Here is a 19,188-nt window from a genome sequence, read left to right as displayed (position 1 = left end):
GCAGGTGCCTGTGATCAAGCTCCTGCTTTGTGTGATGCCTGTGTATGCATGTTCAGGGGCCAGGATGCTTGGGTGTCCAAGATGTTCTCCCCAGAAAGAAAGTCCAAGACCATGCCAGTCATGCGCGGTCGCGTGTGCCTCATGCAGGCCAAAATCCAGCAATTCGGCACCTTGGACACCTCCTTCAGCCTGAACCCAGGTCTGTAATTTACCCCTCAATCCAACTTTATCCCTGAACAATACAGGTGTGTTATAACCTGAAACTCCTCACTCTCCATGTACATTGCAGAGCTTTCCAGTAGATTTTTTGGTTTCTTATTAAGGAATTCATGCTTAATAGAAGATCCACCCAGCCATCCATCCATCCATCCATCCATCCATCCATCTATCCATCCATCTTCTAACTGCTTATTCTGCTCAGGGTGACTTGGGTGGTCTGGAGTCTATCCTAGGCTGGAGTACATCTTGGCCAGGATGCCAGTCCATCATAGGGCACATAATCATACCCGCATGCAGTCATACTCTATGGCCAATTTAGAGATGTTAAGGAGTCCTGTTTTTGGACGGCGGGTGGACACCCGTGTGACGCAGAGAGAACATGCAAACTTCACACATTTGCGCACATCAAGTTACAAAACCAAACCGTTATCTTGCTGCAACAACTTTCTCATGCATGTGGCCTAGGTGCTGGGCCGACGGAGGCCGAGATCAACCACCAGGCCCTCCTAGAGGGGAACCTGTCTACGGAAGTGTGTCTGATTGTCCTGGATGTCATGTCCTTCTTCACTCAGAGCTTCAAGGTCAGTTGATGTCACATGGCAGTGCTCTTGTCACTGTGTTTACTCAATTATGTAGCCATTGTTAAACAACAATAAGCAAGTTCTCTCTACGGTGGAGATTTATGAGTTCATACCATAGTGGCAGAAGGAATCCAGTATAAAGAACATCCATATCGAGGATGACATGAAGAAGATCAGAAAATTTCTGGTTAAAAATCTCAAGAATGAACATTGCAACTTTATTTGAAGAATGTTATCTAAGTAAGGGTTGATTCATCACAATACATGTATTACATATTTTCAAATTATATGTTGCGACTGCATGTCAGGTGGCTCCTTACCTCTGCAGCTGCTTGCAGTGCATTAACACACCTATACCACTGGCACTTCACAGTGACATTATATTCGCATTCGCATTCGCATTAATTAATACAACTACTATTAAAGATTTTGCTTTTATATAACCCAAGCCACTGTTAATATTGATGTTTGTGATGACAACAATTTGCTGGTTACCTTTTAATTTGTTGCTTAACCGACTGATCTCCTCAGAACCAGCTTTTGGAAAGCGATGGACACAACCCACTGATGAAGAAGGTGTTTGATATCTACCTAAACTTCCTGAAAGTTGGCCAGTCAGAAGCCGCCTTCAGGCACGTCTTTGCTTCACTGAGAGGCTTCATCAGCAAGGTGAGGCTCCCAGTCATCCAGGTTCACAGTGAGGGGGGCGTCTGGATCCTTCAAGTTAAAGGAAGTTGCCTCTATGAATGAATGAAGTGTAAAAGGGTACATGCATAATTTTGTATTTGATGAATGAATAATTATGATGTAATAACAGGTGGGGGGGGGGTGTCATCATAGACCCAAACATCAGTCTGACGATTGTGCTGAGTGATAATGTCATGTGCTTGGCCAGTTTCCGTTGGCCTTCTTCAAGGGTCGGGTGACCCTGTGCGCAGCACTGTGCTACGAGACGCTCAAGTGTTGTGTGTCCAAGCTGAGCTCCCTGCGTGCTGAGGCTGCTGCTCTCCTCTACCTGCTCATGCGCAACAACTTTGAGTATACCAAGAGGAAGACCTTCCTGCGCACACACCTGCAGGTCAGTTGGCACACACACCTGCAGGTCAGTTGGCACACACACCTGCAGGTCAGTTGGCACACACACCTGCAGGTCAGTTGGCACACCTGCTGTCTCTCCGCTGCTCTCTCGTCACCCTTCGGCTGTTCCTGTCCTCACAGACGTAAAGGAACTGAGTGTCCCTGTATTTTGATCGCCGCATAAACACATTTAGAAGAACACGTGCATGGTCGTACATACAAAACAAGATACACAAACACATGCAAACACATGAACAAGTAAATGTGCTTTCAGATTACAGCTGGAGCACAGATGTTGCGTCGCTAAGAGGCCTTTTGAATTGAATGAATTTAAATGGAAAAGTTTTCAGGTCTATCGAATACATATTGTGATGGATCGCGACCTTTTGCTTGGCATATCAGATCATCATCGCCGTCAGCCAGCTGATCTCGGACGTGGCTCTGACAGGAAGCTCGCGCTTCCAGGAGTCGCTGTCTGTCATCAACAACTTTGCCAACAGCGACAAGGCCATGAAGGTACAGCCCCTGTGCTCACTGCACTGTGGGTGAGGTGTGGTGGGGGCCGTGCACACTGAGTAGCAAGTTAAATTGGGGGGGGGGGGGGAGTATAAAAACCCACCTGCCCTCTGAGGGTGAGCTGTTAGTTTATATTAATGTATTCATTAATACATAACATATGTGTGGATAGTGGTTAAGTGGTACAAAGGGAAAACAACAACATGTTTCATACTGTATATTTTTGCCTTTGTGTTTTTTAAACTTAAGCTTCAGTTCTTGAGCTTTCAATAATACTTTTACGTTTTAGTATTTATAATTAAAATCATATGTTTAGTGAGACATAAAGTAAAATTTCAAAGAAATTGTCCAGTATCCACCCTGTGTTTAGAATATATGTACCCTATATTAAAACCATTAACATGAGGGAAGTGGGGGGGTGTTTTCCTGTGCATGCTGAGTGTGCGCCTCCCTGACCCGCAGTCGACGGCATTTGCGGCGGAGGTGAAAAGCCTGACCATGCGCATCCGCACGGTGCTGATGGCCACGGCGCAGATGAAGGAGCACGAGCGTGACCCGGAGATGCTGCTGGACCTGCAGTACAGCCTGGCCCGCTCCTACGCCAGCACGCCCGAGCTGCGCCGCACCTGGCTGGACAGCATGGCCCGCGCCCATGTGAAGAACGGCGACTTCTCCGAGGTGCAGTGCAGTGCAGTGCAGTGCAGTGCAGTGCCCATCAGGCCATTCCTTACAGCCCAAATGCAGCTCTTCACTATCCTGCAGCTGTGTATGTTCAGCTGGAGTGCTGCGATATGGCAGTTTGGAAAACAAAATTGCTAACACAGTGCAGTGCGCATTTCACATTAAATAATGTTTTGTTATGTCATTATTGTCCCCATAGAGCTATAGCAGTACTAGTCTTATAAAGGGTTCATGAATGTATGCAATCAGGTTATTAATTAGGTTGTAACACTTTGTAAATCATTAGTCGACACTTATGACAGTTTTTTTATTATTATTAATGAGTTACCATTTACTATTGGCAAAATGGAGCATTATTGTAAAGTGGTACCAGCATATCCTACAAATGTCATTCTGTCTAAACTTAAAAGTAAAAATTACATTTACCAAACTATGTAGAATCAAAATAAGGAAATTCACTGTTAGGCATGAAAAGGCCACTTACTTTTACCGTACAACAACAGCGGGAACCGGCTCAAACCAGATTCTCTGCATTGCCAGCGAATGACGCCTTGCTTGCGCGTAACCCGGAAGGCCATTATAGATACGCAGCATTATGCGTGTCCAGCTTATCTCAGAAGATAGTGATTCAAATTCTATTCAAATGGCAACAGACAGCACGGTACAGCAAACCCACAGCTTCAAGGCTGAAATCACTTCTTAGGAGTTCAGGCCAAAAGCTCGTCCTCTGAAAACTGTGATAAATTTGAGAGCCGGTGCAATTTAATTCTGTAGATTAGTGTATGTATTTGAGAGAGTGAGTAGGACAGCCCTAAACCAACAACACCTTCAGGAGCTGCATACAGTTTCCAGCAGTGTTATGCTCCTGACTACCTGTGGGTTCATGTCTGGACATGCGCAGGGGGACGTGACTCAGCTTTCACTCAGCTTTGCCAGCCGGATAAATGAATAACAAAATGCTAACAATTAACGTCAACTGTATCCACAGGCTGCCATGTGTTATGTCCACATCGCTGCGCTGATTGCTGAGTACCTGTACCGGAAGAGTAAGGCCTTTTCTTTTGTCCCCACCTCCCTATGTCCTGACTTGTCATGCCTTGACAGCCTTATAAATCACACGACGTGAGCAGCCTATCGGCTTTGTGTTCGGTTCAGCTCGCTGAAAAGAGAGAAGGTTTCCTGTAGGAAGAAATAAACTGGGTTGGTAAATGGACTGCATTTATATAGCACTTTTCTACTCCTACGAGTACTCAAAGCGCTTTACATTTCATGCCTCACATTCACCCATCCTCACACTCATTCACACACCGGTGGCGGAGGCTGCCATGCAAGGTGCCAACCTGCTCACCGGGAGCAATTTGGGGTTCAGTGTCTTGCTCAAGGACACTTTGATGGGGTCAGGAGGAACCAAGGCTCGAACCTGCAACCCTCCAGTTGCCGAATGAGAGCACTACCTCCTGTGCCACCATCTTCCCCAGCCTCAAAAACAGCCACAGAACATCCTGTTGGAAACAGGATCCCTCCTTCCGTGGAAATTCACAGCCCGGCTTTGTGTCTGTACCTCTCCTCCTGTCTCAGTGTTATGCAAAGCCATTTGGCCACATGCTTTGGCAAACAATATTGCTGGGTTTGTGCAGACCAGTGTCCGCCAGACTCTGGTTTTTAAAGCCACACCCTCTCATACACTCTCTGATGTTGGGGTGGATTGAAATGAAAATAACCCTTTAAACGTGTTTTACAATGGATCAATAATCTATAAAACTGAAAAAAAATAGTTTTTATGTGCCATTTCAGTCCAACTTTAGGCCACATTCATTTTTTAAGCCACAGCATATTTTTGTTGTCAAAAAGCAGTAAGCATATTCAGATTGTAAGCTAAACCAATTTTATGTAATAACAGCAAATGGCAAATATGTCTCATATTTGTCAGGGTAGTTTCTCAATCCTTCAGTTTCTGTCTTCATCATAAGTTACCATGGGGAAATCAGAGGGAAATAATTAAAGTAGATTTTGTTTGCACATTACATGTAAACAGATGTGTTGGGTTTTATTTTATTTGTTCTCAGAAGCGTTCCCTAGCGGCCTGGTGGCCTTCAAGAAGATCACTGTCAACACTGAGGAGGAAGCAGCCATGAAGGAAGACACTGGCATCCAGGACATCTACTACACTGAGGTACAATGTCCTCCACGTTATTCGCACCCCTTGTAAAAAAATCCACCTTTTGGTGAAGTCGTTTCATCTCACACCGAAATGACAAAGATCCAAAATCTTTGTAAAATAAATTTAACATAAATTTATTGAATGAAAAACAAATCCTTCATCAAGAAATTAAAGAGAAAAAAAACACATGTTCACTTGTGCATTTAATACTTTGTACAACCTCCCTTTTCCAGTATAACAGCACTGAGTCTCATTTTATAAGGTTGGAAATACAGAGCGTCTTCTTCTTTGGAAGAAAAACAGCTTCACACCATCACAGAACCTCCACCACATGTGGTAACCCCAAGATTTTACTTGGTCTTGTAATTCACCAACAATGGTGAACCTTGGGGATTTTTTGCCTCTCTTACAATTTTCCTCACTGTACGTGGGGGCAAAATAAACTTGGGCCCTCTTCCAGGAAAGTTTGTAACAGTTCCAGTCATCCACTTTTGTTTATCATTGTTCCAGTACTAGAAAATGGGCATGTTCAGACAAGTGGCTTTTTTTAATACCCTTTCCCTGACTTATGAATGTCAACACACTTCTACCTTTTTTGGATTGTGTGTTCTCTTATGTTTCCAATGTTGATGGATGACTTAAGGAATTTGCACTCTATGTCACCTAATATTTGTACTCTAGTTATTTGGATTACACCTTGAAGGTTCCTCCTCACTCCAATCAACTCAAAGATGTACAATTTACATGGAAAACATGCTTCAGTTACATGGTGTTCACTATAATTTCCACGGGTGCCAATAATTGTGGCACACATTTTTCTTGATGAAAGATTTTTTTTTTACAGAATGAGAATAACCCTTTTTACAGATCTTTACAAGGAGTGCCAATAATTGTAGAGGGTACTGTATATACAGTATCTGTGCATGTGTGTGTGTGTGTGTTTGATTGGGATGCAGATTATATTTATACTACACAAGGAACCAAAAGTTTCCTTCAGTGTGATAAAAACCTGCTATTTTGACGTCATCTTCTGAATGAACAACCAGCATTTCGTAGCTCTGGAAGCTGACGGTCTGCCATGTAACGGTAATTATGTGCTTCACAGGAAGTGTTGGTGGAGCATTTGGAGGTGTGTGTGGATGGGCTCTGGAAAGCCGAGCGATACGAGCTAATCACTCACATTGCAAAGCTCATCATTTCTGTCTACGAGAAACGGCACGAGTTTGAGGTATGGCAGACGCACAGTCACACACTGTGGGAGATACACGCACAGTCACACACTGTGGGAGATACACGCACAGTCACACACTATGGGAGATACATGCACAGTCACACACTATGGGAGATACACGCACAGTCACACACTATGGGAGATACACGCACAGTCACACACTATGGGAGATACACGCACAGTCACACACTGTGGGAGATACACGCACAGTCACACACTATGGGAGATACACGCACAGTCACACACTATGGGAGATACACACACATACACACACTATGGGAGATACACGCACAGTCACACACTGTGGGAGATACACGCACAGTCACACACTATGGGAGATACACGCACAGTCACACACTATGGGAGATACACGCACATACACACACTATGGGAGATACACGCACAGTCACACATTGTGGGAGATACACGCACAGTCACACACTATGGGAGATACACGCACATACACACACTATGGGAGATACACGCACAGTCACACACTGTGGGAGATACACGCACAGTCACACACTATGGGAGATACACGCACAGTCACACACTATGGGAGATACACGCACAGTCACACACTATTGGGAATTTAGCGACACCCCTAACAAAATATTTTTGGACTTTGGGAGGAATGTAGTGGTGACAGTAGTTCTCTCACATTCTACAAGTGCATAAGATTTTTATTAGATTTATTTACATAGTAAGACATGATGAAATGTGGCCCATTAAATAACCCTTTTAAGTAATGCTAAAGTCTGTTCTGGTCTTAGTTCTGTTTTTTTTCCATAGCCCTGTGTTATCATTCCACATAAGAGAAAAACATTTTATCTCTTTTTTTCTGTTCCACGCTGCTATATTTTGTTGCTGGTTTTTACCTTCTAAATCTCCCACTATTTTGGACTGCCATCTACAGATTGTATCTGTGGGGCAGGAGCTCATAATTTATGCCCTTGCATACCAACAATTATCTTTGTATCTTGTCTTCCTCTGCCTTTTTGGGAGTTAAAATGGATCCAGCAGTTACTGTCCTTTCAGGAAATCGTTTATGCTTATGCACCGCTTTTCGGCTGCTGTGTCCGACATCTCTGTGGTGTGCTTCCTGAACCGCAGTACACGTGTTGATGGTGTTTGTATCCAACCTCATGCTCCAGTTTCCACCTACAGTGCAGAGACATGCAGAAAGGCTATTCAGGTCCTACTGTGTGCTTGTGTATGTGTGCTGTCCTGCCTTCTGCCTTATATTATCTAGGATAGGGTCCAGCTCGGGTGGACGGGTGGATGGATGGATGGATAGATGGATGGATACCTTACGCAAGTTTTAGCATGGGAGTCTTATCTAACCCAGCAGTGTGACCATCACAAGTGTATTCCTGATCTGTCCCTGATAGCCTGTTCTTTGCCTTTACCAGTCATGTACATTTTGTTTTGTTTATATTATAAGTTGGGTCTTAGCCCTTTCTTGTCCTGTACCTGGCCTTTATGAGTAGGAATCAGCATCATGTTGATTCCCGAATTGACGATTAACCAGTGACGTGTGTTTTTCACATCTTACAGAAACTGCGACGACTGTACGAAACATTGCAGCATGCCTACAAAAAGGTCCTGGAGGTCATGCAGACGCGTCGCAGGCTACTGGGAACATTCTTCAGGGTGGCCTTTTATGGACAGGTCAGTCTAGCCTCTCCTTTATAATATTCTGGGTGGGTGTGGTTTAAAAACTAAAAGATAGGACCTCTATGGAAGTGTGGGTGTGGCTACATCGTGGTTTTCTGTAGATTTGTGAATTAGGCCTGAACAAAATGGCCAACTGAGTAATACAGAGTAGTTATATTTTATGTGGAGACCCTCTGTGGACTCGCAGCACAATAACCTGCCTCCATAGGCACTAACACAAACCCCTTTTAAAAGCACATGAGAAGATATTGTTTAAATTCACATTTAGCATATATTCTGCCAACTCATTCACGTTATGAATTTCAAGTGTACCTTCAACAATAACACAAAGCCTGAAGTCCTTATCAGTCATCGGTTTGTGGGCCAGTCCTTTGAATAACATTTTATTTATACACGGGGGCTAGTTCTGGTCCAGAAAAAAATCCAGTGAAAATTCAGATCAAGATTTTGTTTCAGTTAACCAGTTGAGTGTAAAGAGTCAAAGTCACAGAGTATTTACAGTAACTGGTTTGCTGAAACAAAATCTTGGTCTGAATTTTAACTTTCTGGATCTAAACTGTCCACATCTGTCTTTTAGCATATGTTGCCAGGAACAATCAAACAGCTGCCTTACTCTTCCCTCCAAAGTGGTGTGTATGATGTCATCCAAACTCATTACTGCAAACTTGGATTACAAGCTGTATATATGCACATAAATTAAATGTTCATTTGATGTGTGATACATTCCATCCATCCATCCATTTTCCAAACCGCTTATTCTACTGGGTCTCGGGGGGTTTGGAGCCTATCCCGGAAGCAATGGGCACGATAGCAGGGAACAACCCAGGATGGGGGGCCAGCCCATCGCAGGGCACACACACACCATTCACTCACACATGCACACCTAGGGGCAATTTAGCAACTCCAATTAGCCTCAGCATGTTTTTGGACTGTGGGGAGAAACCGGAGTACCCGGAGGAAACCCTACGACGACATGGGGAGAACATGCAAACTTGCAAAGGTGGAGACTCAAACCCGGGTCCCAGAGGTGTGAGGCAACAGTGCTAACCACTGCACCACCATGCTGCCCATGTGATACATTCGAGGTTCCAATATTAATCATTTATTTTCGAGCATTCAGATTCACTCCAGCATTCACAGTCCCTGCCTGTTGTTCTGTAGCATTACTTCATTTCTTAAGAGAATTTATTTCCTAGTGACATTCTGTAGGTTTTGTATTTCTGATGAAGGCCCATTTTGTCCGCAGGGCTTTTTTGAGGAAGAGGATGGGAAGGAGTACATCTACAAGGAGCCAAAGCTCACTGGCTTATCTGAAATCTCCCACCGCCTGCTTTCTCTGTATGGAGACAAATTCGGAGTAGAAAATGTGAAGATCATACAGGATTCCAGTAAGGTGTGGTTCTTCTGAAAATTCTAGTTTTATGTGAGTCACTCTTTTTGTGTGACCCTCAGTAAACAACAGATGTTCTGCTGAGGATCCAAGTAAGACCAGAACTCACTAATGTACACAGCGCCCATACACACACACACACACACACACACGCAATCATTCTCACATTAACACATGCACACACACACACTGGGCACTACAAAACGTGATAAATGTGAGGACACCCCACAAGGTCAGTTTTCTCCAGAATTGAATGCTGTCCTTATGGGGAACGTTTAGGAAAGTGTGAGGACAGCCGGCTACCATGGGAACCTCTAGGCAGAGGGTTATCTGGGTATTCCCCTTTTTGGGCCAGCAGGACGGTGAGAACACAGTGTCCAACTTGGGAAGTGGGGGGTGGGGGAATGCAGATTCATGGGAAACCCCCAGTAACGTGCAGCTACACTTTAAGTGTGAAATTATGGAAGCAGAAGTATTTTTCGGTGGAATCTCAGGTCTTGAGTCGCTGGGGGAGTAAAATAGACAGAAACAACAATGAGTCACTAAATGATGATGATCAGGAGCAAGAAGAAAGCTAAGGCTTTGGCCACTAAGGCATGCTCACACACAGACGTTGCACAAACTGTACTGTAGATGTTCTCTGTTTCATTTTATTAAAACCCAATGGCCATTTTGCTCTGTGCACGAATGTAAGTGGCTTTTTTTTTAATGCTTTCCATCAGGTAAATGCCAAGGAGCTGGACTCAAAGTTTGCTTACATCCAGGTCACTTTCGTGAAGCCTTACTTTGATGAGAAGGACTTGTCGGAGAGGAAGACAGACTTTGAGAAAAGCCACAACATTAACCGTTTCGTGTTCGAGACGCCCTATACCCTGTCTGGGAAGAAGCACGGTGGTGTAGAGGAGCAGTGCAAGAGAAGGACAGTGCTGACAAGTATGTGTGGCGGGGGCAGTGCTAAGCTTATGAGAACCCAGGTAAAGGAGGACATTGTCGATAGGTCAGGTAAAGCAGGCAGGACCAGTCATCCAATCCTGATGAGATATATATAAATATGGTATACAGGTTCAGTCTAAGGTATTTATAGAACTCAAAATTAAAATGTTAATAAAGACTATCAGTGTATCCATCCACCTTCCAACTTTTATCAAGTCAAAGGTCACGGAGAGTTCATAAAGGGTTTGGACATGTTATCACATAGACAGTAAAGTAGCTAAGTGCCAGTTATTTTTTTTTTTGGATTAAGCGTGTGGTTTTACTGAACAAATATTTGCTAGCTGTTTATCCAGTTAAAAGTACACACATCATTCTTTTAGATACTGTGCTTCTCCTTACAGCTGTTGAGATGTTAGCTAAAGATACGCTAAAAAACCATTGTGAGTGTCTTTAAATCGTCTTGTGCGCAACATTATTTAATATGAAGGGATGTCCCCTTGTGTCTGCGGCTTTTTTAGTAGTTTTGGTAGCATTTGTGAGTAAGTTATTACCCAGTTCGATAGTGTTCCCCAAAAGAGGAAAGCATAATAAACTCTGTTTACTGAAGTAATTTTATAAATTTTTTGTAAATGCATTGTTTTCATACTGTAAACACCTTAAGGAAAGGAAGATTAAATAGCGTTCTGCAATTAAACAAGTGTACACAGGCTATTACACAGTGCATGAGGCTGTAATTATGATGAACTTGTTTAGTACAGTTCCTTCCCCAGCAGACCCTACAGAGGGATTTAGGATGGGAGTGGGGATGAAGCAAACCAACAAACCTGGCCAAAGAATGTCCATGTCCACCCCCTTATTCTTACCCAAATCTAACCTAACAGAAATAGTTTCTCTCAGCTAGAAGACAAGAATGAAGAGTAGAACCAATCAAAATCAGTTTCTTTCAAAATTTCTTTTTTTTTTTTTTTGCAGTAATTTCTTAGGAAAGGATTTTCATCCAAAATTATCTCGATTTGTAAATGCTGTTAAAAATGTGTCATGTGAAATACCTGTAGAAGCACCCTCAGCTTTCACGTAAACTTCAAGGATTCTGTTGAAGTCACGGACCATGCTTGTCCCCCCCCCCGCGTCCCCGCAGCTGCAAACACCTTTCCCTACGTGAAAAAGAGGATTGAGGTGGTGGGAGAGAAGCAGGTGGAGTTGAAGCCCATCGACGTTGCCATTGATGAGATGCGTGACCGTACGGCTGAGCTGCAGAAGCTCTGCTCCAGCACAGAAGTGGATATGATTCAGCTGCAGCTGAAATTGCAGGGCTGCGTCAGCGTGCAGGTACCCTTAATGTCACACGGGATGTGAGTCAGTGCTCTGGCACCACCTAGGATGGGACTCAATGCTCTGAATCAGGGACTAGCGATTTGTATCACTGCTCTTGTGTGTCTAGGGTTATTCCTTGTGTTTCTGACATAATTTGAGTTAGTATATGGAACATAACTAAGACTAAAAGAAGGTGTTTTTGGAAGGTGATGGGTCTGTTCCCTCTGTTCAACAGGTCAATGCTGGTCCCATGGCTTATGCTCGGACTTTCCTAGATGATGTCAAATCCAGCCAATATAGCAGCAAGAAAGTTAAGGAGCTCAAAGAGATTTTTAGGTAAGTTCATTATAAATACATGAACAATGAGCCAAATCCTGGCAGGGAGCTGAGAGGGAGCAAAAATGTGAACCGTCTGGCAGGCAGCTAGGAGGAAGCAGAGTCTGTGTGTCCCTGAGGACCTGCTTGGGAAACACTGCTCTAGAGTGTTTGTTTTTATTATCTATGCAAAATATTCATTTATCTATTAATCACGATCCTTAAAGTGTGACGGCATGGTGGCACAGTGGTTATCACTGATCAGTCTCACCACTGGGACCTGGTTCTCTGCCCGGGCTCCATGTGTGGAGTCTGTATGTTCTCCCCGTGTCATCGTGGGGATTCCTCCAGGTACTCCAGTTTCCTCCAACAGTCCAGAAACATGCTGAGGCTAAGTGGAGTTTACAAATTGCCCATAGGTGTGCATGTGTGAGTGCATGGTGTGTGAGTGTGCCCTGCGATGGGCTGGCCCCCCATCCTGGGTTGTTCCCTGCCTCGTGCCCATTGCTTCCGGGATAGGCTCCGGACCCCCCGTGACCCAATAGGATAAGCGGTTTGGAAAATGGATGGATGGATGAATTTTATTGTTTTATGTACACAAGCAAATTGTGTAAATCAATATCTTTATGCTTTGTTTTTTTTTTTTTTGGCTTAACTGTACTAGTGAAAGCAGCGGTAAAGGCTAACAGTTAATCTAGGTTACAAATGAACAATGAGAATGAGGGCAATTGTTGCAAGATTGTGTGACTGGCATTTGCAAAGGTTTTTCAGAAATGAAAGCACCACCCAGCACATGCCCAGAGCATTCATTCGTGCTCCAGCACAAGCCTGACACGTCATAATGAACTTTAGCCTAAAACTAAGGCCTGACAAAATACTTTAAATCAAAGTTTCTCAACCCTGTCCTTGGGGACCCCCCCAGACAGTCCTTGTCTTTGCTCCTTTTCAATTACCAAAAATGTGGAGCTAGGGTGGAACAAAAACATGCTCTGGCTGGGGGGTCACTGAGGACCGGGGTGAGGAGGATGTACGAGAAAATATGTGAATAGTTGTTATTTTTCAATTTTTATTTCCCACTATAAGCAAATTAATATTTAAGCCATTGTGGAAAGATATGATTTTCCTTCTGTACCCTTTGCATTAAATTCTAACAAAGATTAACAATTGTAAATAATGCAAAATGTTTTTTTTCCAAAAAACGTGTTTCATTTTGATATTTACTTTTCATCATATCATTCCTTCTGGCTTCTTCCTCGTGTGTCACTGCAGGAGCTTTGTTCAGTCATGCAGTGTGGCCTTGGACATCAACGAGCGCTTGATCAAAGAAGATCAGTTTGAGTACCACGAGGGCCTCAAAGCTAACTTTAAGGACATGGTGAAGGAGCTGTCGGACATCATTCATGAACAGGTATGCAGCACCTGGCCTCCAATTCCTCCCTTAATGAATCCCACAGCCAGGGGTTTTGTGCAGGATGCAGTCCTTATTGCTGATGATGATACATTATATTTCCATCTGTACAAGGACGAGTACAGGGAGCAGAAATGTAAAGTACAGATATTTTATGGGTTCCACTGAAATAAAGGTAGCTGATTATGAGAAAGACCTCAGTGTGTATGTTAATGCTTCCATGTCCCACTCTTGCCAGTGTGGTGAAGCAATAAAAGAGGCCAATAGGATGTTGGGTTACATCTCTAGGGGTGTGGAGTTTAAGTCAAGGGAGGTGATGCTACGATTATATAATTATATGGTAAGACCCCACCTACAATATTGTGTGCTGGTTTGGTCACCATACCTTAACAAGGACATTGCTACCTTGGAAAGGGTACAACATAGGGCTACGAGAATGATTCCTGGTCTTAGAGGAATGTCTTATGAGGAGAGGTTAGCTGAGCTGAATCTGTTCAGGTTTGAGCAAAAGAGACTAAGGGGGGGAAATGATCCAGGTATATAAGATTCTAACAGGTCTGGGTGCTGATCAGCCAAATGGCTACTTCAACATTAGTTTAAATACTAGAACTTGTGGCCATAGGTGGAAATTAGCAGGAGAACATTTTAAAATGAATTTGAGGAAGCACTTCTTTAGTTAGAGTGTAGTTAGAGTATGGAGTTCCTATAAATCAGAGCTAGATAGGATTTTAACAACTCTGAGCTATTAGTTAAGTTCTCCCCAAACGAGCTTGATGGGCCAAATAACTTCGGCTTATTTGTAAATTTCCCATGTTCTTATGGTACATTTTGGGGTGTAAGTGAATATTGACATGAAATCTACGTACTTGCTAAGTATGTGTATAAATGTGATAACTTTATAGTTTGGGTCATTGATTTTTAAGGTGGGCAATTAATGGAATTTTAATTTCAGTTACAAGTTCCAACAACTGTCAAAACAAAATAATCAAGATGAAATGATTATTCTTCCGCATTTCGTTTCGCAATGATGCTCCCGTTTTGTCTTGTGTTATGAATCCAGTGCACCCCATTCCATCCCTGTTTTATTTCTTTCACATCTGCAAAGATTTTTCAGAATTTAAAGCACCACCCGGCACATGCCCAAAGCATTCATTCACTGCACCAGCACATGTTGCTTATCATTTAATTATATTTAGAGTTCAAGTAAATCCACTGTTAAAAAGACTAGTTTTTTTATCAGAAAATGCATGATATTTCAAAAGTCAGTCAGTAATCTTGTTAAATAATCGCAATATTGGCCAAAATAATTGATTGATTGTTCATTGCGTACAGTTGAACAGAGAAATGAATGCTTAGTGTCTTATGATAAGGTTATTGTGTCCTTGTTTATATAGTAAGTAATTGTCATTCTCCCACTTTAGAGCAGTACAGTTATGCTGTTAGCAGGAGGCCATGTCATTAACATCGAGCATGTATTGCAATGGCTGTAAGAGTTCCGGGGAGGTAAGTCCCATTGAGGGAACAGGGCAGGTCCATGCCTGGCAAGGTATGAAAAGTATGCTGCCCTCTAGGAGAGGACACAGCGAAGTCAAACTGATAGCAGTTCAGGGAATTGAGGAAGCAGCAAGCAGAGGTCGGTGAGTTTCAGGAACATCAGAACCCTGCGATTGTTGTACAGGGAGTCGTCACTTTGAATTCCTGTTAAACAGAAGCAGCGACGTCTTCGGGGAGATGGAGCGGCGTTGCGTGCGTTCTCTGAACATTTGGTCATCGCGCTTCTCATCAGTGAAATTAGAGAGTGGATGTGAACGAACAAGCTCAGAAGTGCTTCGAATACACAGATCCTATCTTTCAGTGGAGCATGAAAAGCAGCGTCCAACAAGTTAGATCTGTTTAAGCCAGTCTAGCTTGACGTGCATTGCCGACTAAGACTAAGTTAGGAAAGGCTGAGGCACTGAACATCTACAAGAGTCATTCTGAGTGCCAAAGACTTTTCCCTTTGAAAAAGTGTTAATGTCACTTTTAATAAAGTATTAGAAAGCTACTGTATATTTACATTTTGCATGACACTGTTTTGACGTGAGTCTTGGCAAGCCACACTGAGACCCATCCAGCAGGACGAGAGCCTAACTGTGTCTGCTCCACTGGAGTAATGGACACTGAGGTCAGGATCAGAATTAGAATAAAAACCACTTTCCAAATCTGGTGGGGGGGGGGGGGGGTGAATGCACTTCCTATCCATTAATCTCTCCTGGAAATGGTAAAAATGTGCCGACCCTAGTATGTGTCTCAGGTAGCTTCTTCATCTGTCAGGGGTCCCAGCGTGGGAGTCCCAGGGCTAGCAACCCTGCTAGTGCACCGTAGTTACTTACATTAGTAGCTAACTTGAATATTTTATACAAATCAACGTAGCTCCGTTGTGTACTTATTTCATGTCATTGCTGATATTACTGAAAAGATATTAGACAAGATTCAAACTGGACCAAGTTGGCTGAGAATACGTCTAAGTACTATTCACTGGTTATTTGCCAGCATTTTGGTCCTCATCTTGTAAGAGGGGAGATGTGTTCCAGTCTGACATTCATATATACTCAAACGTATACTCCCTGGTATGGGTGCATCCATATTATCACTATCGGGTCCAGGACAGTGCTCTTGTCCCAAGGCCTATAAATGGTGCCACGTGACGACGTATCAGTGATATCGTTAGCATGCAAAATGAACAGGACCACACAATGTCCAAAGAGATACGAAAAGAAGTTCAAACTAGCTAAGCATCTAAAAACGTAAAAAGAGAGAGTGATGAAATTTCTCTGCAACATCCCATAATGCAGCAAACACTTGCATGGAGAGAAAATAACAGAAGCTTTTACCCAGTAAAATGTTCTTGATGATCAATCATAATGTACGCAGACGGCGTAATACATTCTGAGGTGGTTCATGTGTAAAAAGCTTTGCATTAGATGGTTTTAGATGGCCTGTGTTTAAATAATAATTAAATCGGCCCCATTATTCCATCATTTTCCACAGAGACTAAAATGATAATCAGAACTAAAAGAACCTACATACAGAACTTGCTTCCTGTGGTGGAGAGTTCTGGTGTGGAATGGCGAATGACATTTTTCTTAGGGCATTCAACTTTTGTGAAGCATTGTAAGAATTACAGTATGTGGTACGTCACACCAGTAGGATTCCTAGCACTGTAATCTAAGCCAAGAAACATTGATGTTGTTCTCGGAGCTCAAGGTGGTCCATTAAGAATTGTCATAATTGTATTTTCACTTGCATAGTTGCCTAGTGATTTATGTTTGATATATAATTTTAAATGAGCGTGTGTTTATGTCTTAAAATGCACTTTTTGCAGCTGCCAATCACTGAACTTGATATTAAAATATGAGGGTAAAAATCGTGAATAAACGTTTGTTGGATGGTGCACCTGACCACAACTTGCTGACTCTGCTGCCCTTTTTTTCCACCCTAACATGCCGTCAGATTGTTCTGATGTAAAGAAGTGTGGGGTAATATAAACAAAATAACCGTATGCATGATCTTGAGAAGATGAGAAGGTCTCTGCTTAGCTTTCCATATTTTTCTCTTGCAACTGCATGAAATGCAGGGATGCCCACGTCCCTGTTGCTGCTGTGTCTGCCGTGTGTCGGGTCATCTTTTGTCTGTATTATTTAACTTGTCTGGTGCTCTTTCAGTGTTTGGTCTTTCTCAGTTACATTTTGCAATTTTGAGTTTGTTCGCTTATCTTTCATTTTTGGTTTGCATGACCGCGTTGTTGCAGCTCATTTTCCTAGTTGAATCCATAATGTATTTATTCTCTGTTCTCTGCAGATCTTCCAGGAGGACATGATGCATTCTCTTCTGCAGAACTCCATGCATGTTTTCCGAGTAATCAGTGGGACCTCCACTGACCTCAGCTAGCCCCCCTCCTCTGTCCCTCTCTGAGTTCTACAAATGCAGTGGAGTGATAACCCTCATGTTTCTGGTTAGTGACTCATGGTGAAGTTCCCAGCATGATCAGTCCATCTTTCCCGGGTACACGCCTCACCCCGATGCACTCTCTTCCCCGGCTCCTCTCTGATCACTTCCCAGAGTACAGTTCAGATCTGCTGCCTACCTCTAACCTTAAAGAACACTTGGAGGTGTCATGGAAGCTGTCCCTAATTTTCTCCACACGATTGAGACATCAAGGACAAATCCTGTAAGGGGTTGATGGACCACTAACTGCAACTCAGTGGTTCACTGAGAGGACAATGCGTTCTTCTAGGTTATTATTATCATTCCTTTGGACAACAAAAGGGAGAGTGGCTGCAGGATTTGTGTTTCTGGAATGCCCATATAATGCCAGTATAAAAGGACAGTTGGGTGTTCAGGAAGGGCTCCTCTCTTGCTCACTGCCCCCCCCACTTCCTGAGCACACACGATAAACCAGAAACAGCAGCACAGTTGCGACAGCCCTGTTGAGCAAGCCATCCATCAGATATAGCTGCCAGTCTCCGCCTGCCATTATCATTCACCTGCAGCGGGCAGGGGAGAAGCTCAGAACCAGGAATCCACAAGTGGTCACATGACTGCGTCTCTGGGCAAAGGGGATGGGTGTGGTTATGTGGTACTTCTGTTTCTGCAAGGCACTATGCGGCACAGCTTATCTTGCCCGTAATTGCCGTTAATGATGCACTTTTTCATAGGCCCACTCTAACTGAGCTCGGCACTTGGGCAGGGGCCCAGGGACCCTGCAGGCCGCCTGCCAGCTGGCTCCTCCCAGATCCCTCGCTGGCTGTACAGGGCCACTCAAATTGTTGTATATTTTTTTTTCTAATTATTTGTCATTGTCTTTTATTTTCCTTTTTTATATCCTTATTTTTGTTTTAATGACAGTGCTTAAAAAAATCAGTTATTACCTATTTAATATATGTCTATATATGAACAGTGATGGCATAGTTACATATATCAAAATGGTTCTTTATATGCCTCTAAAAGACATTTGAGTTTTATATTTTATCAAATATACCTTGAATTTTGTTAAGGACTGGTTTGTCCAGAATATTTCCTGTCTTACTCAAAATCCAGGTCATTGAAATACTGCAAGAAAATTCACAAGAAAAAGACATTAGTGGTTTTGGCTTTTCTGGAAACATGTACACAGCTGCGTCATATTAATCTGATGCTAACAAGTTTGGTGCAACATGACATGAAACTGTCCTGCTTGTACTGGGTATTGTGGGAATGTGATTTACACCCTGCCCACTACCATATATAGAAAGATAATATTTCCTGTCTGTTTAAGAGTTTTGGTGCCATCATGCCTTCTGTCCATTTATGCACATCTCTGATGCCACGGGGTAGCAGTGTGTGTCACATGCTGTTATACAGTATTTTTCTGCACTGAATAAACAGAATATGCAGATTTATATTATAAAAAACAAGCTGTACATTTTTTTAATGACCAATTATCTTGCCCTACTGCTGCTAAAAAGCATTTCCCATTATGTTATTATTTGCGTTGTACTTGAGCTGACCTCCTCGTTAATAAAAAAATAGTGTCTAAATAAAGGGCGTTATTTCATCAATATATCTATACAAATTTGAATTGCCTTTCTCGTACCTAGTTTATCATCTCAATCACATTAATATTCATATTTTTATTTTACTTCCAGCAGTCAGACGTTTATTAAT

The 19,188-nt window shown here is 42.9% G+C and overlaps 1 protein-coding gene across 4 annotated transcripts in view; it reads left to right on the top strand.

The window, feature by feature from the left end:
• The window catches only part of dock11 (dedicator of cytokinesis 11), a 64,125-nt gene extending 45,060 nt beyond the window's left edge, over nucleotides 1-19,065 (top strand). For 2 of the 4 annotated variants that reach the window (XM_049027434.1, XM_049027433.1), the window contains 16 exons: nucleotides 57-199; nucleotides 685-800; nucleotides 1,332-1,469; nucleotides 1,696-1,878; nucleotides 2,280-2,393; nucleotides 2,856-3,071; nucleotides 4,063-4,120; nucleotides 5,141-5,247; nucleotides 6,341-6,463; nucleotides 8,024-8,137; nucleotides 9,390-9,536; nucleotides 10,256-10,466; nucleotides 11,605-11,795; nucleotides 12,016-12,116; nucleotides 13,365-13,503; nucleotides 17,344-19,065. In XM_049027434.1, coding sequence (XP_048883391.1) covers nucleotides 57-199; nucleotides 685-800; nucleotides 1,332-1,469; nucleotides 1,696-1,878; nucleotides 2,280-2,393; nucleotides 2,856-3,071; nucleotides 4,063-4,120; nucleotides 5,141-5,247; nucleotides 6,341-6,463; nucleotides 8,024-8,137; nucleotides 9,390-9,536; nucleotides 10,256-10,466; nucleotides 11,605-11,795; nucleotides 12,016-12,116; nucleotides 13,365-13,503; nucleotides 17,344-17,433 — 2,191 coding nt within the window. In that variant the 3' untranslated portion in view covers nucleotides 17,434-19,065. Of the gene's footprint in view, nucleotides 1-56; nucleotides 200-684; nucleotides 801-1,331; nucleotides 1,470-1,695; nucleotides 1,879-2,279; nucleotides 2,394-2,855; nucleotides 3,072-4,062; nucleotides 4,121-5,140; nucleotides 5,248-6,340; nucleotides 6,464-8,023; nucleotides 8,138-9,389; nucleotides 9,537-10,255; nucleotides 10,467-11,604; nucleotides 11,796-12,015; nucleotides 12,117-13,364; nucleotides 13,504-16,995; nucleotides 17,022-17,343 lie in introns of all 4 variants that reach the window. The other 2 variants (XR_007400287.1, XM_049027436.1) reach the window with 2 other exon arrangements.
• Nucleotides 19,066-19,188: the final 123 nt, after the last annotated feature.

Source organism: Brienomyrus brachyistius, chromosome 10, assembly GCF_023856365.1.
Source record: "Brienomyrus brachyistius isolate T26 chromosome 10, BBRACH_0.4, whole genome shotgun sequence".
NCBI classification, from domain to species: Eukaryota; Metazoa; Chordata; class Actinopteri; order Osteoglossiformes; family Mormyridae; genus Brienomyrus; species Brienomyrus brachyistius.
Note: the sequence above shows the minus strand (reverse complement) of the source record. Positions and strands in the feature narration are given on the sequence as shown.